Source organism: Gossypium hirsutum, chromosome A06 (assembly GCF_007990345.1).
Source record: "Gossypium hirsutum isolate 1008001.06 chromosome A06, Gossypium_hirsutum_v2.1, whole genome shotgun sequence".
Taxonomy (NCBI): Eukaryota; Viridiplantae; Streptophyta; class Magnoliopsida; order Malvales; family Malvaceae; genus Gossypium; species Gossypium hirsutum.
The window spans coordinates 11802804-11827607 of record NC_053429.1 but is presented as its reverse complement, the minus strand read 5'-3'; the positions used below and the strand labels follow the sequence as shown (position 1 = coordinate 11827607).

The 24804-nt window shown below is 34.7% G+C and overlaps 1 protein-coding gene across 1 annotated transcript; it reads left to right on the top strand.

Annotated features, from left to right (window-relative positions):
- The first annotated feature begins 528 nt into the window (after window positions 1-528).
- On the top strand, window positions 529-9353 carry LOC107962652 (ABC transporter G family member 32). Its single transcript, XM_016899114.2, has 24 exons — window positions 529-1041; window positions 1716-1836; window positions 1940-2028; window positions 2120-2204; window positions 2670-2829; window positions 2904-2980; window positions 3079-3132; window positions 3268-3358; window positions 3443-3744; window positions 3817-4098; window positions 4275-4591; window positions 4672-4832; window positions 4929-5032; window positions 5603-5762; window positions 5875-5997; window positions 6113-6204; window positions 6292-6624; window positions 6724-7014; window positions 7211-7294; window positions 7419-7552; window positions 7674-7901; window positions 8155-8326; window positions 8433-8687; window positions 8782-9353. The coding sequence occupies exons 1-24, from the start codon at window positions 764-766 to the stop codon at window positions 9052-9054; spliced, it is 4266 nt and encodes a 1421-aa protein (XP_016754603.2). The 5' UTR covers window positions 529-763; the 3' UTR covers window positions 9055-9353.
- The last annotated feature ends 15451 nt before the right edge of the window (window positions 9354-24804 follow it).

Here is a 24804-nt window from a genome sequence, read left to right as displayed (position 1 = left end):
CAAAAGCTTTAAAAAATTGTTTTTTATATAATACGAAAAAAGAGGAGGGAAATGGGAATTAGTGTTATTGAAATAAAAACTTTAATCACAACTCTAAATAAAATATTTAAAAAATAAAAAAAATTAATAAGGTGAGATCTATAAAATCATGCGTTTTAATTAAATATGGAATATTAAAAAAAGAAAGAAAGTGATAGTTATGTTGGAAATAAACAGGGCGAAAATTCTCGCTTTTTTCCCAACCGTTTTAATTTGAAAGCAGCAGGCATTAATTCCCAGCCGCACTCGCAGGTCTACCCATCTAATATCAGTCTCCATGCACCACATGCATAATCCCCCCAGCCATGTTGATCAAATGATTTTTTATATTTAAACTTGTCACAATCCTAGAGCGAGTACGCACTTACGTACGCGAGAGGTGGTGTGGCCATTAATATTTTCTCTTTCCCGCGGGCATTCCACAACTGTAACGTATCCAAAAACGAATTCAGTAGAGGAAATAAACAACCAAGTAAACTACAATTAAGTTGAGCCGAAAACAGATTCAGTACAAAAAGATTAAGAAAATGCAGGAAAATAGAGAGAGAAAATAAAAACGAAGCCGCCATAAATGCAAAGCTCAACTACCCATCTATAAAGACCATACAAGCTCTTTTTCTTTCACTTACATAAAAGCTCCGCCACATTTCCAAATCTGACATTCAACTCCCGTTTTTCTTTTCTTTTCTATTTTTTTGGTGTTTTAGATCTTTGATCGGAGGCAATGTGGAACTCGGCGGAGAACGTGTTCTCCAGGTCGGCTTCGTTCAGGGAGGAGGAGGAGGATGATGAGGAGGCGCTAAGATGGGCGGCGCTGGAGAGGCTGCCGACGTACTCGAGAGTTCGAAGGGGAATATTCAAGGACATAGTTGGTGACTCCAAAGAAGTGGATGTTAGCGAGCTGGAGTCTACCGACCAAAGGCTTTTGCTCGAACGCCTCGTTAACTCTGTTGATGACGATCCTGAACGCTTTTTTGATCGTATGAGGAAACGATTCGACGCGTAATGCTCGTCTGCTTTTTCTTATATTAATTGTTATATGCTATTTTTTTTAAAGCTTAAAATGAAAGAACAAAGAGAATTTATGCTTTGTTTTGATATAGTAGAATATTGACAAGAATAGACAATGAAGATTTCTGGAATTTTGCGCTTTCTTAAAAAAAAAACTCTGACGTCAGTTACCGTATAGTTTAATTGGGCTACGTTAAGTTAATCTATGAAAATATTTTTTAACAGACAAATGATTGACGTATAATGACAACTGTTTGCGTTAATTAGATTCGAGAGCTTGTTTTCTTTATTCAATTTATTCAAATTTGACATAAGTCATAATGTTTTATTGAACTCTCTGAATATTTTTACATTCTGCAATTCTACCGTGGGATCAGTTGCATTAGTAAAGTGGGCTTTATCATGTTTGTATCGGAAAAAGAAACCCTTTTTTTTTTTTAGAAATGTATAATGATTTATTGAATGCGAACAGGTTTTTGGTTCTTATAAAATAAAAATTAAATCATTTAAACTTTCTTTTAATTATAAGCTAGAATTCGCATTTCTCGTGGGAATAATTTCACCATTTTATTTTGATGTCTTTGATTGAGGTTGCTTTTATTAATTTTTACCCCTAGAGTGGTCATCATTGTTGATTAATATTTCTCTGGTTTGTGGTTTTACAGAGTGGATTTGGAATTCCCGAAAATTGAGGTTCGGTTTCAGAATCTAACTGTTGAATCTTTTGTCCATGTTGGGAGCAGAGCATTACCAACCATTCCCAATTTTATTTTTAACATGGCTGAGGTAAAATCTGAAAGAATTAACCCCTTTCTATAAGCATATATAATGTTATCTTCTTAATGGCCATGCTAATATTAATTTCTTAACATTAAAATGTTGTTTTCAGGCATTTTTGAGACGGTTGCGTATATATCAAGGAAGGAGAAGCAAGTTGACTATATTAGATGGATGTAGTGGGATTATAAGGCCTTCACGGTGAGTCCACATAAGTTTCCATTTACTAATTTACGGAATGGTTATAATTATGTTTAAGCGCTACATAATTAATTACTACTATAATTTGTAGATTAACGTTATTATTGGGCCCTCCAAGCTCTGGAAAGACGACGTTTTTGTTGGCCTTGGCTGGACGCCTTGGATCTCATTTGCAGGTATTTTGATACTTGGAAGATTCTATGGTAACTGTGGTAACTGCCAATTATTTTGGCCAATATCGGAATCATAGACCTGAAAGTTAGTGAAAATGAAAGCAAAAAGCAGAAGTCTATTGCATTTTCTACCGTTTACATTGTTAAGAATTGATAGGATAGTAGTTTGGTAGCGTGTGAAACGCCCATGGAGATCGGTTTTAATGATTTTATGTCATTAAATGGGCTCAGAATATGCCAGTGGAACTGCATTTATGTTTGTTAATTAACAGTACGAATCAAGAGTAACATCACTAGGTAAGAACGGAGCTAAAAAGTCCATTCAGCTGGATATCAATCCCAATCAACTAGACATAATTGGTAATCTAATTAAAGCATATTTACTCACCATGAACAACTAAGAAACTTAGTTATCTACTAATATTTCATTCCTTTCTTGTTAAGTCATTATATTTTATTACTTTGTAGATGTTGGGGAAAATTTCGTATAATGGACATGGTCTAAAGGAATTTGTTCCTCCGAGGACATCTGCTTATGTCAGTCAACAGGACTGGCATGTAGCTGAAATGACTGTGAGGGAAACACTTGAATTTGCAGGAAGGTGTCAAGGTGTTGGAGTTAAGTATGGTAAGCATTGAGAAATAATCTTTATGTCCATAATTCGTAATTCCTCGCTGCTTACTTATGCATACCTGCAAAAGATATGCTTTTGGAGCTTGCAAGAAGGGAAAAGAATGCTGGGATAAAACCCGATGAAGATCTCGATATCTTTATGAAGGTAAGTGTCATGGGTTGCCAACCTTACTTGGGTTGTAATCATTTTATTAATTGACAACAATTCTAAGAGCTATTGATGGTGTAACTTCTTGTTCCTAGTCACTAGCTTTGGGGGGGAAAGAGACGAGCCTCGTGGTAGAATACATCATGAAGGTATTCTCCAGACGCTGGTCACTCTCTGATGCATTTCCCATTCTGTGTTTTTAATACCTCAAGTGATTCATTTCTCTTGCAATTAGCAATTTAGCAATCTTGATGTAGTCTGAAGCATTAAAATTCATCTGACAGATTTTGGGGTTGGACATATGTTCTGACACGTTGGTGGGAGATGAAATGCTTAAAGGTATTTCAGGGGGGCAGAAAAAGCGGCTTACAACAGGTTTAAGCTTTGTACTTTTCGTCTTCCTTACCAAGCAGCTATCTGCTTTTCATTCATGCTGATTTGTCATAACTCTTATTTCAGGTGAATTATTAGTTGGCCCAGCTAGAGTGTTGTTCATGGATGAAATATCAAATGGGCTTGATAGTTCTACTACTTACCAAATTATTAAATATATGAGACACTCTACTGGTGCACTGGATGGGACCACTGTAATTTCTCTGCTTCAGCCTGCTCCGGAAACTTATGAGTTGTTTGATGATGTTATACTTTTATGTGAGGGCCAGATTTTATACCAAGGTCCTCGTGATGCAGCCCTTGATTTCTTTGCTTTTATGGGATTTAGATGTCCAGAAAGAAAGAATGTGGCAGACTTCTTGCAAGAGGTATGAGGCTAGAGCTTGCATTGTGAACGTATAATAGATGGTATTGTATTTGCTCAAGTTTTCTGCACACAGGTTTTGTCGAAAAAGGATCAAGAGCAGTATTGGTCTCTTCCTTTCAATCCTTATCGTTACATCCCTCCAGGAAAATTTGCCGAGGCTTTCCGATCCTATCAAATTGGGAAGAATTTGCATGAGGAACTAAGCATTCCATTTGATAGTCGCTATAACCATCCTTTAGCACTTTCAACTTCTCGCTATGGCGTGAAGAAGAGTGAACTTCTAAAGATCAGCTTTGACTGGCAAATGCTACTGATGAAACGGAATTCATTTATCTATATTTTCAAATTTATTCAGGTAAGTGCTGAAACTTTATCTGGCAACATACTAGTAATTTCTAGTGAAAGTTTAGTGTTGAGTGTAGGGGTGTTGATCTATTAGATTAGTTTGTTTTCTCTTTTATCTTCCTGTTTTATAGCTAAAATTCCACTGAGATTTAATCTGATTTATTAACTATGTCCTTTCTTCCCCAGCTTTTTATTGTTGCCTTAATTACTATGAGCGTTTTTATGCGGACGGCACTGCACCATAATACAATTGATGATGGAGGATTGTATCTAGGGGCACTATACTTTTCCATGGTTATTATTCTTTTTAATGGATTTACGGAGGTTTCAATGTTGGTGGCCAAACTTCCTGTTCTTTACAAGCATAGGGATTTGCATTTCTATCCAAGCTGGGCTTATACGCTACCTTCTTGGCTGCTAAGTATTCCAACTTCTCTCTATGAGTCTGGTTTTTGGGTGGCAATTTCATACTATGTGATTGGTTATGATCCTGATATCACCAGGTAAATTTGCTTTCAAATGAATTTTGGCATGTATTCTGGCATTTTATTGAGAATCGTTATTTTAATTCTAAACAATGCAGATTTCTTCGGCAGTTCTTGTTGTATTTCTGTCTGCACCAGATGTCTATAGCTCTTTTCCGTGTAATAGGATCCTTGGGAAGAAATATGATAGTTGCCAACACTTTTGGGTCTTTTGCTATGTTGGTGGTCATGGCTCTAGGAGGCTATATTATTTCAAGAGGTAATTAGACAGGCATGTTTTCTAAGTATATGTATATACATATATATATTTAATTGCTGATGCTATATGATTATTTACTCTTCTTCAATCTGACAGATCGTATACCTAGCTGGTGGATCTGGGGTTATTGGGTTTCTCCTTTGATGTATGCTCAAAATGCAGCTTCTGTCAATGAATTCCTTGGAAATTCCTGGCATAAGGTAACATCAAAAAATAATTATTATTGCATTTTCTAATTTAATAATTTAAGTGGCTGAGGAATCTTCTGTTCATCTGTCATCATATGTGGTAAAAGTAATGATGTCAGGACAAGAATAAAATCAGCTGCCTGTTTAACAGTTGTTGATAGTCTATAGTTTGCATTCGCATGCTGAGTCTGAACTTTTATTATTGATTAATGACTTAGGGGCGTACTTTCCATTTGTTCTTTCAACATTATAGTGTTATGGGAATGTCATGACCATGCATGCCTCAGCTCGTCAAAATGGTCTCCGAGCAGTCCATCTATTTATTTAGCTAATTTAAGCTATCTTGAAATTTCTGTTTCACTTTCAATCTCACCCTTATTGATCTCTGGGTTCTGTCATGTGCGAATCACATTCTCTGATTGTGATATGATTCAAGTTGGAATTTGGGTTGAATTTGTATAAAAGTAGACCAACTTCGGATATGAGCAACAAAAAGTTGTTTCTTAATTGAGTTACAGTTGCAGCATTCTTGGTTTTAGGGCCAAATTTGAAACCTACTGTACTAAATTTCCTTGCTTGTAGAGAGCTGGAAACTACACTAACTTCTCATTGGGTGAGGCATTATTGAGAGCACGAAGTTATTTTCCAGAGAGCTACTGGTATTGGATAGGCGTTGGTGCTTTGCTGGGATACACAGTTTTGTTGAATCTCCTGTTCACATTCTTTCTTGCTAACCTTAACCGTAAGCTATCTTTTTCTATTCAAAGTTTATCAATCCTGAACTTCCTTTCTTAGCAAAACATTTTAAATATCTGGTCTATACATAATTAATTTCATACCTTTTTGTTATTTAGCTCTGGGGAAGCAACAGGCTGTTTTCTCCAAGGAAGAACTGCAAGAGAGAGACAGGAGAAGGAAGGGTGAAAATGTTGTTACCGAGCTGAGACATTATTTGCAGAACTCAGGCTCATTTAATGGTAAATAGTAGACATTTTAGATCATTTTTTATTGTGTGTGCGTGCGTGCGCGCCTTTGTCTGTGTATGTCAGTATGTAGTCAAATACTTATGCTTTCTGTTCAACTGCTGCGCAGGAAAATATTTCAAGCAGAGAGGCATGGTTCTCCCATTTCAACCACTTTCGATGTCTTTCAGCAATATAAATTACTTAGTAGATATCCCTGTGGTATAGTATATTGACCTTCTTCCCTTTTCTTTTTTTTCTTTTGGAAATATGTTGACCAATTACCTTATTTTCTATGTATCTTTTCAGGAATTGAAGCAACAAGGGATAACGGAAGATAGATTGCAGTTGTTGGTCAATGTTACTGGAGCATTTAGACCGGGTGTGCTTACGGCTTTGGTCGGTGTCAGTGGTGCTGGTAAAACTACACTCATGGATGTTTTAGCTGGTCGAAAAACCGGAGGGCTCATAGAAGGGAGCATACATATATCGGGTTTTCCCAAAAGACAAGAAACTTTTGCAAGAATTTCAGGTTACTGTGAGCAGAATGATATCCATTCTCCCTGTTTGACTGTTCTGGAATCTCTTTTATTCTCTGCTTGGCTTCGGTTACCATCAGATGTTGGCTTGGAGACACAGAGGGTAATCATAAAAGACTTTTCATTTGCTTTCTTCTTTTTTTTTTTACTTATATTTGGCAGCTTAGTTCATCATATTGACTTATTTAGGGTGGACTTTCAGGCGTTTGTCGAGGAGGTGATGGAACTTGTGGAGCTTACTCCATTAAGTGGGGCATTGATTGGTCTGCCAGGAGTTGATGGCTTATCCACTGAACAACGGAAAAGGCTGACTATTGCTGTTGAACTGGTTGCCAACCCTTCTATAGTCTTCATGGATGAGCCTACGTCAGGATTGGATGCTAGATCTGCTGCCATTGTAATGAGAACTGTCAGAAACATTGTCAATACTGGACGAACAATTGTGTGCACCATCCATCAGCCCAGCATAGACATTTTTGAATCCTTTGATGAGGTCTCTTTCTCTTGGTGGATAGATGATCTGTTTTTATGTACACGCACATGTATACACAAATATAGAAATGATCACGAATAGGCAATATCATTGTGTCACATAGGCAAGTCCAGGGGCAAGTTATTTTGTACTTCACCATTACATAACCATTTTAATCCACTTCTCATTCAGCTTCTGGTTTAATCTATTATTGCAGCTTTTATTCATGAAGCGTGGAGGAGAGCTCATATATGCTGGTCCACTTGGCCCCAAGTCTTGCGAACTCATTAAGTATTTTGAGGTTGGGTTGTGCTTGTTTATACCTAAAATTTTAACTCATTGTTTATCAAACGATGAATTTGGCCGCCACCTCCCCCCCCCCCCAAGGGCCTCATTCTTGCTAACTCTACAATTTTGTTTTGCAGGCAGTTGAAGGAGTGCCAAAGATCCGACCTGGCTATAATCCTGCTGCTTGGATGCTTGAGGTTACTTCAACAGCTGAAGAAAATCGTCTGGATGTGGACTTTGCAGAAATTTATCGTAGATCAAATCTATTTCAGTAAGGGATACTTATTTTGGAGTTTAAGCTGTTTTTTTTTGGCTTATTCCATTATTGTTTATTTAGTTCTAATATTTTCAGAAACTTCTTTATCTAATTTCATCCTACTGTTTTATTTCAGGTGCAACAGGGAGTTAGTTGAAAACTTAAGCAAGCCAAGTGGCAACTCGAAAGAACTGAACTTTCCATCCAAGTATTCCCAATCATTTTTTGAACAGTTTTTAACATGTCTTTGGAAGCAAAATCTATCTTATTGGCGAAACCCCCAATATACAGCAGTTAAATTCTTCTACACTGTTGTCATCTCGCTGATGCTTGGAACTATATGCTGGAAATTCGGTTCAAAAAGGTTTTTCTACTTGCAATCTTTCTTAATGTTATTTACGGCACAGTATGTTAAGTTGTTCTGTGTGTTCATCTTTATTTGTTACTATAACATGAATAGAATCATGCGAACTGTGGGAATATCCAATTTTCCTTCAAAAATGTCGAATGAATCACTTCTGTTCTGGGATTCTCTTTTGTGTGCTAATGTCATCTTCCATTTTGGTCAGCTCATCTTTGCTTATAGAGTCTATTGTCTCAATTTGGTTCCCTTGCAGGGAGAGCCAGCAAGATCTATTCAATGCCATGGGGTCCATGTATGCTGCAGTCCTCTTCATTGGAATCACAAATGCAACCGCCGTTCAACCTGTTGTTTCTATTGAGAGATTTGTTTCATACCGAGAAAGAGCCGCCGGAATGTATTCAGGCCTAGCCTTTGCATTTGCTCAGGTTGACATTCGATTTTCAGCCGTTGCACAAGAGCAAAACTGTGTCCCGGCCCCTTTTAATTTTTCTAGAAATTAGCTTTGAGTCCTTCCATATTTTTTATTTGCAGGTTGCCATTGAGCTCCCATACGTGTTTGCACAATCAGTAATATACTGTTCGATTTTCTACTCCATGGCCTCATTTGAGTGGACTGCTTTGAAATTTATATGGTACACATACTTCATGTACTCAACATTGCTATATTTCACCTTTTACGGAATGATGACGACCGCGGTCACACCAAATCATAACGTGGCTGCTATCATCGCTGCTCCGTTTTATATGCTTTGGAACCTTTTCTGCGGCTTTATGATTCCACACAAGGTAATGAATAAATCTGCTGTGTTTTCTCGGTTTCTTCACTCTGCCATGCATGGTTTTACTTATGAGCAAATAACGGTGTCGTGTAATTTTCCAGAGAATTCCTATATGGTGGAGATGGTATTACTGGGCAAACCCCATAGCTTGGAGTTTGTATGGCCTCGTGATTTCGCAGTATGGCGATGACGACAAGCTCGTCGCGCTATCGAATGGAGTAGACTCGATGCCTACGCGAGTGTTGCTCAAGGAAGTGTTTGGGTATAGGCATGATTTCTTGTGCGTAACTGCTGTTATGGTAGGGTTTTTTGTCATCTTTTTCGCAGTAATCTTTGGTTTTGCTATAAAAGCCTTCAATTTCCAGAGGAGATGATGACAAGGGAGAGTATGCATGCGCTGTTGTCTCTCATAAACACGATTCTGTATAGGAATGTTATGTTCTGGGTCTACAGTGAAATTGTTTATTTTGTTTTAACAATTTTTTTTCCTTATAATATAAAAAGTCGCAGTCTAGAATAAGGAAAAGTAAATTACTCATGTAATTAGAATTATATGAACCGACCAGATTAAATTGAGTTTTTTTTTTTTAAATTTTTGTTTATATGTTGAACAATAATAACTACTCTGTTTTTCAGCATAGTTATATTCATATAGTCATACGATTTCGTTAAATTCCAAATTTGCATCTTAGCTTTTCTTACTCTCTTATCTAAATTCAAAGTTTAGAAAAATGCAGGGACTTATGAGATATTTTAACGTACATTTTAATTTATTTTAGATTTTTCCTATTTAGTCCCTTCTCCCTTTTACTGCTTTTTTCATCAATTCATATTTCTACAACTAAATTAATAATAATCTTTAAATTCAAAAGAATCTCAAATTCCATTTTTTTAAAAATATTTTTTCTTTTAAAATCTAATATGTAATTTTTTTACACTTACCAAAATTACATACATTTATATTTTTTTGGGTAAGAAAGACGTAAGATTATCTAAGGATAAATATCAAAATTATACATGAATTTTAATTTAATGTACATTATTATAATATGAACTTTGGTTTTGTATAATTTTTATAAAATTTTAATTTTATTCAATTTACACAAATTGCTAACAGTATCATTTTACGTTGATATATTACATATATAAAAAAATTATATACATCTAATATGAAAAAAAATGCATGTATTCATTTCTTTAAATGTGCACAATTGAATCAAAAAATGAAAATTTCATGTATAGATGTGAACCACAATTCAAGTTTAATATGTATAATTACACCAAATCAAAATTCATGTATCAAATTACATATTAAATCAAAGTTAATGTATAAATTTTGATATTTACCTAGCAATTACAAACTAGAAAAACTCTATGTGGCAGCTTTAACCCCATCGCTTGTTAGCATCCATCACTCTGATAGCTTCGGGTGGATCCTTGAAACGTCTAATTCCGGGCCTCTCAAGCACCATCAAAGCATCCTCACAATCCCTCCAATGCCGATTCCACAAGAACTTAATGAGCATTATATGATGACATCCTCCTATATCCCAAATCCCATGTTGTGTTTAAGCCATCATCTTGCAGAATTGAGCAATAACCAATGCTTCTACTAAAGCCCAAAATCCATCTTCCCTCATCATCATGAAGTACACCGTCCGTAGCTACTCTGCCATGCATGTCTTTAATTGAACCATAAGAATTTTTAATATGATCCAACCTTGTATCAGTTTCTTCCATCTGCATTGCTGAAATACTGTTGGCAATATTCCTTGCCCAAGCTAAGCTTTCGGTCACAATGTTCCTAATGCCAACATGACCATTATTGAAGACAAACTCGTTCCTCATCTTCCACTAGATTCATTCAACTTGTATCACATTAGTATTTCGCAAATTAGTAGTCCAATTGATAAAGGTTGAGAAGGATGAACGCGAAAGCGGATCGTAAAGTTTGTCAAAGTCGCGGATTTGACTTAGGGCTCTAGACGTTCGGAAAGAAACTTGGATTTTTCTTGACACAACCTGAAACGAAATTAAATCCAAGTTAGATAAAATAATTAAAACAAATAATAAATCAAGGATTCAGGAAGTGAATAAAGAAGATAAATGGAAAGATAGAACGTGGCGTGTAGAAGTCCTAAGAAGCCTTGGAAACACGAAGAATCCACAACCCCCTTCAAGCGGCTCTAATTTGCCCTCCAAGATAAAAACCTTGGCAAGAAAAAGTTTGAAGATGATCCCCACAATCTAAAAAGATTGTTAAAACTCTTCTAAAAGAAACTCAAGAGAAATTCTTGAAAAGAAAAAACTCAAAGAGAATTTATTAACTCAAAAGAGAAATAGAATAATAATCAATTGTCCCCCTGTATACAATGCAAAGGCCTATATATAGGCTAGATAAATAAATCTAAATAAAACTCCTAAGTATACTAGAACTCTAATTTAATCTAAACAAGAAGTAGTTTTAAACTAAACTTTCTTGTTAACATAAAATTCCTAAATAACTTAAAATACTTAATAATTATCAAAAATTCAGAATAAAATAATAATAAAATAATAAGAGCTAATAAACAAAATATTGTGCTTATATATAATAAAAATTAAGCCTAAAACTTAAACCCAATATGAAATGTCTAAGCTTGTAAGATCAATTGGGGTTCTTGAAGTGAAATGCTTAAGCTTGTTAGCATTTTCCACATGGGCTTGTCGTCATAGATTGAGAGTTTAAGCCCACAAACATAATTAGTCTCTTCTAATTCATCATTACTCCAGAATTTATTGTCTTGAAACTTCAACTCTTCTTCTTGAATTTTTTTCGTGATAAAGTCTTGAACCACTAAGTTGAGTTTTGACTTTATTTGTTTGGATTTGGATCTCGTAATTGGGCCTTGAGGAAAACTAAACTCATCTCTATTATGGCCTTTGAATTGGGCTGAGTTACTCGTATCATTCTCCTCTTCCACAAAAGGATTCGCCCTCGAATCTGCAATATCAAAAGGAGAAAGGTCAGCGACATTAAAAGTGGCACTAACATTATACTCACTGGGAAGGTCGATTTGATATGCATTGTCATTAATGCGCTTGAGTACTTGAAAAAGTCCATCGCCACGTGGGTCCAATTTTGTTTTGCGTTTAGTTGGAAATCGCTCTTTTCTCATGTGGACCCAAGCCCAGTCACCGGGCTCAAAGATAATTTGCTTGCGCCCCTTGTTAGCTTTGTTGGCAGTTGTTTCATTTGTTTTGGCGATTCGTTGTCTTGCTTTCGCATGCATGGATTTCACCAATTCAGCTTTCTTCTCACCGTCTAAACTAGAAATGTTTTCTATAGGCAATGGTGCAAGATCAAGTACAGTTAGTGGATTAAAACCATAAACAAGTTCAAATGGGGAATATGCAGTTGTAGAGTGAATAGATCGGTTATATGCAAACTCAACAAATGGCAAATATTCTTCCCAACTTTTAAGGTTCTTACCCACAACAGTTCGTAGTAAAGCACCTAAGACTCGATTGACTACCTTAGTTTGTCCATCTGTTTGGGGGTGACATGTAGTAGAATATAATAATTTAGTACCAAGCTTACCCCACAATACTTTCCAAAAGTGGCTTAGGAACTTTACGTCTCTGTCCGAAACAATGGTGCGAGGTATCCTATGTAGGCGCACCACCTCTCGAAAGAACAAGTCAGCCACATGTGTAGCATCGTCCGTTTTGTGACAAGGAATAAAGTGAGCCATCTTTGAAAACCTATCAACAACAAAAAAGATACTATCTCGACCCTTTTTTTGTTCGTGGTAAACCAAGAATGAAATCCATAGATAAGTCTACCAATGGCGAAGAAGGGATCGGTAAAGGAGTATAAAGTCCATGAGGCATTACCTTAGATTTTGCTTGTTTACAAGTAATACAATTAGAACAAACCTTTTCAACGTCCTTTTTCATATGCGGCCAATAAAAATGTTCATGTAGAATATCTAGTGTTTTGGCGACACCGAAGTGTCCCATGAGGCCTCCACTATGTGCTTCACGAATTAATAACTCTCTCATTGAACATTGTGGAACACATAACCTGTTTAGGCGAAAAAGAAACCCATCTACAAGATAAAACTTGTTAAAGGCACCATTCCCACAATTAGAAAAAACATTTGCAAAATCAATATCATTTAAGTATAAATCTTTTATATGTTCAAACCCTAAGACTTTAGCATTTAATGTAGTTATCAAAGAATATCTACGAGATAAGGCATCAGCAACTACATTTTCTCTACCTGTTTTATACTTAATTGTATATGGAAAAGTCTCTATGAATTCCACCCATCGAGCGTGTCTCTTGCTTAACTTACATTGTCCCTTTAACCATTTTAGGGATTCATGATCTGTATGGATAACGAACTCATTTGGCAACAAGTAATGTTGCCAAACTTGTAGAGCTCGGACTAATGCCAACAACTCCTTATCATAAGTTGAGTAGTTTAATTGTGCCCCTGTCAGTTTTTCACTAAAATATGCAATTGGCCTTTTTTCTTGCATCAACACGGCACCAATTCCAATACCTGAAGCATCACATTCAAATTCAAAAGTATTAGAAAAATCAAGTAATTTAAGAACCGGAGCAGAACATAACTTATCCTTTAAAGTTTGAAAAGCCTTTTCTTGAACTTCTTCCCATTTAAAACCCACAGATTTTTTAATAATCTCAGTTAATGGAGCAGCAATAGTGGAGAAATCCTTCACAAAGCGTCTATAAAAACTTGCTAAACCATGGAAAGATCTCACCTCGGTAATTGATTTAGGAGTGGGCCATTCTCTAATTGCCTTTACTTTGTCCTCATCGACATGAATACCTTGAGCACTTACTATAAAACCTAAAAAGATTAGTTTATCACAACAAAAAGTGCATTTATCAAGGTTGGCAAATAATTTTCAGTTCGCGGAATATCCAAAACTGATTTAACATGAAAAACATGGTCATCTAAAGAAGTTGAGTAAATCAGAATATCATCAAAATATACTACCACAAATTTACCCAAATAAGGTCTCAAAACATGGTTCATCAAGCGCATGAAAGTACTAGGTGCATTAGTCAAACCGAAAGGCATGACTAACCATTCATATAAACCAAACTTAGTTTTAAATGCTGTTTTCCATTCATCCCCCTCTTTCATTCGAATTTGATGGTAGCCACTTTTAAATCAATTTTTGTAAAGATACAAGCACCATAAAGTTCATCAAACATATCATCAAGCCTTGGAATAGGATGTCTATACTTAATAGTAATTTGGTTAATTGGTCGACAATCGACGCACATTCTATACGTACCATCTTTCTTTGGCACCAGAATTACCGGCACTGCACAAGGACTTAAACTTTCACGAATGTGACCCTTCGCCAAAAGTTCATCTACTTGCTTTTGTAACTCCTTCGTCTCATCGGGATTGCTTCTATAAGCTGGTCGATTTGGAATTGTTGACCCAGATATTAAGTCAATTTGATGCTCAATACCCCTCAAAGGTGGCAATCCTTTAGGTGCTTCTTCAAAAATATCTTCATATTCCTGTAAAAGAGACATAAAAACACTAGGCAAAGAGTTATGAAGGTTAGTCAAAGATAAACAGTTTTGCCTAAATCGGATAATGATGCAAGGTTGTTTAGTGAGTAAGGCTTGTCGCACATCTTTTCCACTCGCATAAAAATTATGAACCACTCTTTTTTTCTCACAAGAGGATGCACTCACCATTGGGTCATTATTAATTTGGATTTTTTCACTAGAGACCTCTTTTCTCTCAGCCTTTTTTGAATTTTGTGTCTTACTTCCCATAACCTCCTTACAAAATTTCATCATGTCGATTTGATCATTGTGAATATCTTTCGAATTCAAAGGGGTGAAAGTGTACTTTTTCCCACGGAAAATAAAAGAATATCGATTTAATTTACCATGATGAATGACATCACGATCGTACTGCCATGGTCTACCAAGTAACAAGTGGGCGGCATGCATGGGAACGACATCACACCAAACATTATCAATGTAAGTCCCAAGTTTAAAAGTGATCAAGCACTGTTTTACCACACGGACCTCCGAACCTTCGTTAAGCCATTGAAGATGGTATGGTGTAGGGTGTTTGCTACATGGCAAAGCAAGAGAATCCACAAGGTAGCTGCTCACAACGTTAGCACAACTTCCACTATCAATGATAAATGAGCAAAGTGTACCTTTAATCAAACACCTCGAATGGAATATATTACTCCGTTGAAGATCATGATCATCCTTCAATTGGATGTTGAGTGTGCGCCTCACAACTAAACATCGGGGATGAGTTAGTGGTTCCACCAACTCTTCTTCACCATAAAATTTACCGCAATCGTTGACATCATCAATTAATTCGGGCATATCTGGGTCTATTTTATCGGAATCAGAAGTATAATCACCATCTTCTTTGATCAACAAAAGTCTTGTGTTGGCACAATCACGGCTATAGTGCCCACGCCCTTTGCACTTAAAACATTCAATTTCACGAGCTCGTTGTTTTTTTGGTGAAGTAGTAGAAGTGAACTGCTTAGAAGATGAAGAAGAAGGTTTTGTAGGAGCCCCACTTTTCCCTTCAAAAGATTTAGTCTCATCATGTTTTGGCAGCAACTTATTAGTAGCAAAAGGAAATTTTGAATTCTTGAAAGTAGAATTAGAACTCGTACCTCTATAATATTGTGAAGTACTAAATGAACGAGATTGACGTTGTTGAAACTGTCGCTCAATCTCAATTGCCTTGCGTACCGTATCTTCAAGATCAATGTAGGTTTGAAGATCAAGAACATTGGCTATCGAAACATTCAAACCATCTACAAACCGCACCATGGTAGTCTCCTCATCTTCTTGGATATTTGCTCTATGCATAAGCATCTCCATCTCTTTAAAGTACTCATCAACAGATCGATTACCTTGAACAAGGCGTTGAAGTCTTCGTTTAATATCCCAATAATAATGAGGTGGGATAAAACGTTTTCGCATGATTTGTGTCAACTGTTCCCGTGAATCAACATCTCGTTCACGATTCCTTTGGCGGTTCAACACAAGTTGAGTCCACGAGCTCAATGCATAATCAGAAAATGCCAATATAGCTAATGGAACTTTCTCCTCCTCCGGACACTTATAACAACAGAACATGATCTCCATTTTATCCTCCCAATCGCAATATGCATCTGGATCATACTTTCCTTGGAATGGTGGAATGTTAAACTTTGGTTTAGCGACAGAAGGATGACCTTGATTAGAAATACCCAAAGTTTCATCAATGTGACGATATTCGTGTCTACCAGTATTAGAACGAATACGAAGTTGTTCATTATCCCTATCATGATCACTATCACGAGCACGAGATCGTCGATTCGAAGAAGTCTCCAAACGAGCAACAGCTTGAGTGAGCAATTGAATATGATTGGAAAGCTGATTAATGTTCTCTTGTAGTTCTGTTCGACACGTAGTCAAATTGGCCTCAAATGTATCACGTACCTCGTTCAATTGTCGATGTTGCAATTTTACCATCCCCACAATATTCTCCAATGTAACATCTTGTTCTTTGTCATCAGATGGTATCTCATCATGGTTTTTACGGGCATGAGTGTCACGAGTCATAGTGAAAGCCTGGAAAAGCACAACACTTCAAAAGAAAAAATTAAGCAAACCTCACCTATATGCACTCAAAAAAAATTCTCAATGAGGTAAGAATTAATCTTGTGAGTCTTTTAAAAGTGTCTATATCAATCAATCAAGATGTTTTAGAATCAAACTATCAAAGCAAACCTAATAGCACTATGAGTCCAAAATTTGCTTAGACATCAAAGAATTTTGTTGCACGGATGAAGGAATATGCAACATGCTTTAACCTACTAACACAAGAAACAAGAAAGTGTTAGAATGCGTAAGGAACAAATAAAAAGGAAAACAAATGAATACTTAAAGCTAAGAGTCAATGAAAATTGTTGAAACCCGAAAACCCGAAAAACTACGAAGCAACTTGACAAACTTCGTTCAAGGTGTTCCCGATTTCCAAAAATCACAAAATTTAAACTGAAGCCTCCTCAAATAATGTAGATTTGATCTGGAAAGTTTCGGCACAAAATTCAACCCACAGAATTTTTTTTTATTTTTTTTGTATTTTATTTTTTGTACTTTTTTTATCACTTTTTTTGTGGGAAATATTTTTTTATACTTTAAAATAGTGCCAAGAAATAGTATACAAAATTTTAGATCATTTGAAAATCGTTTACCCACTGAAAAATATTTTTTTCTGAAAACTGTAGGGGTAAAATTTGTTTTGAACCTGTTTTCGAGAAATCAATTTAAAAAAGAACACCTAAAACGCCCAAATCTGATACCAAATGATAAAGGTTGAGAAGGATGAACGCGAAAGCGGATCGTAAAGTTTGTCAAAGTCGCGGATTTGACTTAGGGCTCTAGACGTTCGGAAAGAAACTTGGATTTTTCTTGACACAACCTGAAACGAAATTAAATCCAAGTTAGATAAAATAATTAAAACAAATAATAAATCAAGGATTTAGGAAGTGAAAAAAGAAGATAAATGGAAAGATAGAACGTGGCGTGTAGAAGTCCTAAAAAGCCTTGGAAACACGAAGAATCCACAACCCTCTTCAAGCGGCTCTAATTTGCCCTCCAAGATAAAAACCTTGGCAAGAAAAAGTTTGAAGATGATCCCTACAATCTAAAAAGATTGTTAAAACTCTTCTAAAAGAAACTCAAGAGAAATTCTTGAAAAGAAAAAACTCAAAGAGAATTTATTAACTCAAAAGAGAAATAGAATAATAATCAATTGTCCCCCTGTATACAATGCAAAGGCCTATATATAGGCTAGATAAATAAATCTAAATAAAACTCCTAAGTATACTAGAACTCTAATTTAATCTAAACAAGAAGTAGTTTTAAACTAAACTTTCTTGTTAACATAAAATTCCTAAATAACTTAAAATACTTAATAATTATCAAAAATTCGGAATAAAATAATAATAAAATAATAAGAGCTAATAAACAAAATATTGTGCTTATATATAATAAAAATTAAGCCTAAAACTTAAACCCAATATGAAATGTCTAAGCTTGTAAGATCAATTGGGGTTCTTGAAGTGAAATGCTTAAGCTTGTTAGCATTTTCCACATGGGCTTGTCGTCATAGATTGAGAGTTTAAGCCCACAAACATAATTAGTCTATTCTAACTCATCATTACTCCAGAATTTATTGTCTTGAAACTTCAACTCTTCTTCTTGAATTTTTTTCGTGATAAAGTCTTGAACCACTAAGTTGAGTTTTGACTTTATTTGTTTGGATTTGGATCTCGTAATTGGGCCTTGAGGAAAACTAAACTCATCTCTATTATGGTCTTTGAATTGGGCTGAGTTACTCGTATCACCAATGGAAGATAAGAAATTTATATCAACTATAGTCAGAATGAGACTTCGAAAAAACAAGAGTCACAGATGGAATGGATGTTTGATTCAGTGTCGTATCCGTAGTATGGTATTAAATTGCGGCCGCAACGCAGTGTAACGGCCACATCGTAACGGTTTTGAAGGTCTCTGCAATGCAATATTGGCGCAACACGACGAGGGAATCGTATCACGAATTTTGCGGTCTGAAGCCGTTACGTAACGCTGCAACACCGCAATACCGCAACAAACTTTCAAATTATCCGAAATATGAAATCACATAAATGAAACACTCAAATATTTTTAGACTTAGCAAAAAAAGAAAAAAATGATGGTAAATAATAACAAATATTTAACTTATGAAACATCCTTATTTGATCCTTGGAACATTATGAAAATTATTTTATCATTGGAACATTTAACAGACTTCCAACATTATACTTACATTAAATCAGCAAATTGCATGTCTATTATCACTTTTTTCTTAACAGTGATTATCGGGTAAAGCTTTATTTTTTATTACTTCAGGATTTGAATGGCATACACATATTTTTCTTTTACATACACTTGATATATATACACATACTTTTCTGTTAAATTTAAGTTTTGTGTTACAACTTACAATTTTATAGCTTTATTTATGACTACTTAAAGATTTTAATGGTAGAATTTGTTAATGGCGTTGTGTTGTTTGGTTTTGTCTTGATTTTGGACGTTCTACACTGCTATTTCTGCAATTGCTTTTTTCAATAAGAAAATCAATATTGACTAAACAAAAAAAAATGAATTTGTAAATAGAATTTTTTTGAAGTGTTTGAAAAACTATGATAGAATTTTTTGGTACAATAATTCAACAAATACAAAAAAAAGGGGTAATATGTAAGTAAAAGACTAAAGTAAATAGTATAAATTTTGTTTTGAAGTGTTTGAAAAAATTGGTAAACTGTGATAGAATCTTTTGGTACAATCATTCAACAAATAAAGGGAAAAAAAGGGGGTAAAATGTAAGTAATGGCTAAAAGAAATTGTGTAAATTTTGTTTTGAAGTATTTGAAAATTTTGAAAATTTATGATAGAATCTTTTGGTACAATCATTCAGCAAATAAAGGAAAAAAATTGAGTATGAAATGAATAAGTATATATATTATTTCATGTACTTTTTCTCTTAAAAATAGTTAACAAATTTAAAAGAAAAATTGAAATGTGTAAAAAAGAAGAAGAAAGAAGTTTACACCTCTACATAAACAATCAACGTGTGGAAAAGGCAAATAGAAACTTTGAGTTCCAAATTTCACTTATCCTTTTCCACAATTTCAAGAGTTCACTTCTTTTTTCTTTCTTTTTTTTTTCCATTTCAAGACTTGTTCTTAACTCTATTGTTATTACAACAGGTAAGATATGAAATTATTATTATTTTATAAATTATGGTTGATTAGTATAGGCAACTAATTTAGGGTTTATTACTTAGTTTAAAAAATCTATTTATCTTAGTTTATTACATGAAAGTTGAAAGAACTAAATAAAAGATATAATAGATTTGAGGCATTTAGTTACAAAGCTGTTTATAAGGTATTTTTGTGAATCAGTTTGTGGTGTTAGTTATAAGTATTATGATTTATGTTTCATTTTTTGAATTTTTTTTATTTTTAGTTTTAAGTTTTATAATTATTATTTTATTTTTGAATATTTTACTGTCTGGTTTGATATCATGTAATGAATAATAATGATCTAGGTGCAGCTATAAAAAGTGCCACGTTCGAGAAGTAAAGAAGGTGAAGCTCCTAGTGATGATTACGGTTGGAGGTGGGGAGAACCTGTTGATGGTGGTCATAATAATGTCAAATGCAAACTTTATGAAAAAGCCATCAAAGGAGGAATAACACGGTTGAAAGAGCATTTGACAGCAAAAAAATGGAATGTAGCACATTGTCCAAATGTCTTGGCAGAAGTTAGAAAAAATATTGCACAATAGCTTAATGAATATCCTAATGAAAAAATTGTGAAGCAAAGGAGGAAAGAAGAATTGAAGGAAAGAATAAGATTAGGAGATCATGGAGATTATGGTGATAGTGATGTTGATGATGAGGAGTTAACTATTGCAAGATGTGAAAGTATAAGATCCAAAATTGAATGGGAAGAAAGACAACGTCGAAGAGCAAGAATTGGTCAAGGTTCAGTTTATGAAACTGGGGGAGGTAGTAGTTCTGAAACTCAAGTATTTAGCAAATCTTTCAGTATCCATAATTCTGAAAGAAGTGGGAAGGAACATTAGTAGACTAATCTTAACTCTCCTGGAGCTAGATTAGCAAATATGGATCATGTTCTTGAAAGATCATAAAGTTTGAAGCAACCAAAACTCACTACAAGCTTCTTGAATAATGCAAAAGCAAAGCTGGGGAAAACAATGTCAAAGTTAATATTGCATGAAGCTTTACCTGCAAGAATTGTAGAGTCACCATTTCTACAGCCTGTATTTCAAGTTGCAGCTGAAGTTGAAAAATCAATTAGGGGTCCTTTAGCTTATAAGGTGACAGGAGTGTATTTGGAAGAAGAGTATAATACAATAAAAGAATGGGTGAATGCCTTTAAGCCTATCTGGGAAAAAAGAGGTGTGACTATTATGTGTGATGGATGGAAAGGGACTAGAAATCAACATATAATCAATTTCTTGATTTATAGTCCTAGAGGTACTATTTTTAAAAAGTCAATTGATGCTAGCAATATTACCTATTGTACTGCTATGTATTATTTTAATATAATGGATAAAATGGTGGATGAAATTGGTGAAGAATTTATTGTTCAATTTGTTACAGATAATGAAGCAGCGATCAAAGCAGGTGGTAAAATTTTGATGCAAAAGAGAAGGCACTTGTATTGGTCAGCATGTTCTGCTCATTGCTTGGATCTTATTTTGGAAGAAATTAGTAACAGAAAAAGTGTGAGAAGGGTCCTAGATGAAGCAAAAAAGATAATTTCTTTCACATACAATCATACATAGACGATTGATTATATGGAAAGATATACATAGGGAAGAGAACTCTTGTGACCTGGGATTACTAGATTTGCTACTAAAAGAAATTGTGACTTCTTGAAAATGAAGAAGGTCCACATATGCAAGAAAACTAGCTGGATTAGACGTGATGGAAGTCATTAACTCCAGCGAGTTTTGGAAAAAGGCTGTTGATGTCCTAAAGATCCAAGACCCGTTGGTTAAAGTATTAAGGATGTGTGATGGTGATGAAATACCGACTATAGGTTTTATTTATGAAGCTATGGATGGAGTAAAGTTGGCGATTCAAAGAGATTGTCTCTATTACAAGAAATATTGGGAAATAATTGATAGGAGATAGAGTAATCAACTTCATAGTGATTTACATTCCGCTGGTACATCATAAAACTTTTAACTTTTTAGATTGTAAAATATTTTGTTTAGATATTTATTATATTATTTTTTATATAAGATATTTCTTAAATCAGCAATTTCTATACGGAGGCAATTCCACAAATGATGTGCTTAATGGGGGTTAGAAGTGTTATACAAAGGATAGAGCCTAACATGAATAATCAAGTTTTGGCAATGAACCAGGTATGTATTTATATACTAAAAATTTTAAAGAAACTTACAAATTATCATGTTGTAACTACTAATTCATTTATTTTTAGTTGTTGCTATATCGAGATAAAATGGATTCTTTTGGAACACCGTTAGCCCAAGCTGCAATTCTGAAGACTAATCCTGGTAAAAAAGAATTTCACCTCTATAGTTTTGTAGATAATGAAGATATATTTATGAATTGTGTCCTATTATTTATGTTTTTGAAGCTGAATGGTGGATTAATTATGGAAGTTGTGCACCTCAACTTCAACGCATTGCTATCAAAGTTTTGAGTCAAACAACTTTATCTTCAAATTGTGAGCGTAATTGGAGTAGTTTTAGTCTGATCCATACAAAGAAAAGAAATAGGCTTAAGCATAGAAAGCTTCAAAAATTAGTTTATGTGCATTATAATATGAGGTTGAAGCTAAGACACATGCAAAGAAAAAGTGCACAAGAGTTGGAAATGAGTTTTAATCCGATCAATCTTGATAATATTTTTAAAGAGGAAAGAGAAGATGCTACACTTGATGGGGAACAAAACTTCTCATGGTTGCCTGAAGAGTTACTTAATGAAACTGATAAAGAAACTCAAGGTGAAGATATGAATGACATTTCACCTATTCCATCTAATGAAGAAAGTGTTCAACTATCAACGTCAAGTGGTGATGATGGTGATAATCCCGGTGGCAATAATGAAGTTGCATACCAAAGAACACATGGCCACATTTATTAGTAATTTTCATGGAGACCAAGGTGTGACCAGATATCCTTATGCTGCTAATCCAGGTTTGTATGAAACAAATGCATCAATTAGTTTACAAAATAGAAGAGATGGAGGTAATAGAACTCATGGGAGGATGAAAGAGCACTTTTATGATTCATTTGCAGGTTCGTCATCACATAATTTAGCTACAAATGATAATGAAAAGAATGAATCATCTTAGGGTTCTCATTCCTACTAACCAAATGCATATTATCCACCTCACTTGAACAAAATCCAAGCTATGGATTTATTGGCTACCATTTACCATACCACATGTTTTCTATGAATGATGCATCTTATGGTGCACACAATGTGATATCTTTTTCACATGGAATGGGAAGGGATCAAAACCAAGGCAGAGATGAAAATGGAGATGCTTTAGATCCTCCACGCCATTCAGTTTGGTGGTGAATTGTAAGAAATGAAGTTTTCATATTTGTATTTATGTATTTTTTAAGTTATGTAAAATGAACTTTTTCATGTTAAAATGTGAGAATATTTAAATACTTTTTCTAATATGAGACTATTTATATGTTACTCATTAAAATTATTGTTGTTATTATCAATTATTTAGTATGATAATATTTGTATAGTCCATAATTATTTTCAATGAATTTTTATCTATAAAATTTTATTTTTATTTTTAAAATAAAACATATAAAAGAGTATATTAATATTAGAATATTAAAATATAGTTGCAAAATATGTAAATATAATATTTTGGAAATATTGTGATTTTTGAGAAACAAATCACGTCTGCGACAACTATTATACGTTACATAACGTCTGTATCATCCGCAACCGCAACTGCAACAGACACCGCGACTACAACTTAATATTGTTGAAGTTTTAGTAGCAATTCACCCGGATGAAATATGAAGCTCTATTAGAAGTTAGAGCAACAAAGCAATAAATCCGGATAAAGAATGAAAGAAGTTTGAGATTAAAGGACTTGAGAGTCGCAAGAGAAAAACAAGCAAAAAACAGAAGCAGAACGGATGTTGAAGAAGAAAACTAAAGTTTACTTCTCTCATTCATTAATTTTTTCAACTAAACAATGTACATATATTAAACTATTACATTGAAAGAGCAATAAATTTGATTAAAAAGAACATGCTAAAAAAAGGCTGAATGATAACCTAGGACCTACCTAAATCTGCTAAGTACTGATTAACTTTTTCCTTCAAAAAGTAGCTGTCAAATCAAATACAGGTCGGTTGTTACACAAAAGTACTTCATCCGGATAACATACGATACGTTTGTATGTTACTATATTTTATCGGGGTAACATACATACTGATGTTTGTCGCCAACTTTTAACACTCCTCCTTGGCTACAAGACAGCAAACTCCAATTTCCTTCCTTAAACACTCAAACCTTGTAGCAGCCAATGGCTTGGTCAAAATATCAGCAAACGTTTTTTTCTAAGCTGCAATGAACAAGACTGACTTCTTTTGATTGCTCAGCCTCTTGAACAAAATGAAATTTGATCTTGAAATGTTTTGTTTTGCCATGAAAAACTGGATTTTTAGCTATGGCAACTGCTGACTGATTATCAACCCTGATTTCAGTTGCTTCAACTTGTTCTTCATTCAAATCACATAGCAGCTTTCTAAGCCAAATGGCTTGATTAACAGCTACAGCAACTGCAATGTATTCTGCTTCAGCTGTTGATTGAGAAACAGTTTGTTGCCTTTTTAAGCTCTAACAGAAAACTCCTGATCCAAGAGTAAAGAAGTACCCTAACGTGCTCTTCATGTCATCAATGGACCCTGCCCAAACACTATCAAAATACCCTATCAATTTGAGCTCTTTTTCCTTCTCAAACTTCACTCCATGATCTAAAGTTCCCTTCACATATCTGAGAACTCTCTTTGCTGCTTTAAAATGAACAACATCACAGCAATGCATAAATCTAGACATGAGACTAACAACATACATTATATCAGGCCTAGTTGCTATTAAGTAAAGAAAACAACCTATCAGGCTTCTATATTCCTTCTCATCAACCTTCTCTTGATTGCTATTGCTTGTTAATTTCTCACCTTGAGCCACAGGTGTGCTGACAGTTTTGCAATTTGCCATGCAGAATCTGTTGAGAATCTTCGAGGCAAAGGCATATTGAGTAATGAAGATGCCTTGATCAGATTGGTTCACTTCCATCCCAAGAAAGTATGTCATAACTCCCAAATCTGTCATTTCAAAAACTTCTTGCATTTGCACTTTGAACTCATCAATCAGCTCTCACTTACTTCTAGTTACAAGTAAGTCATCCGCATAAAGTAAGACAATCAAAAGAGTTTCATGTTCTGACTTCTTCACATAAAGTG

Excerpts from the sequence above, each read along its gene's own strand:
- LOC107962652 (XM_016899114.2), top strand. The coding sequence starts at position 764 with ATGTGGAACTCGGCGGAGAACGTGTTCTCCAGGTCGGCTTCGTTCAGG. Across the intron at positions 4,592-4,671 it reads TATGATCCTGATATCACCAG|ATTTCTTCGGCAGTTCTTGT; the intron begins GTAAATTTGCTT and ends TAAACAATGCAG. Across the intron at positions 8,327-8,432 it reads TAGCCTTTGCATTTGCTCAG|GTTGCCATTGAGCTCCCATA; the intron begins GTTGACATTCGA and ends TTTTATTTGCAG.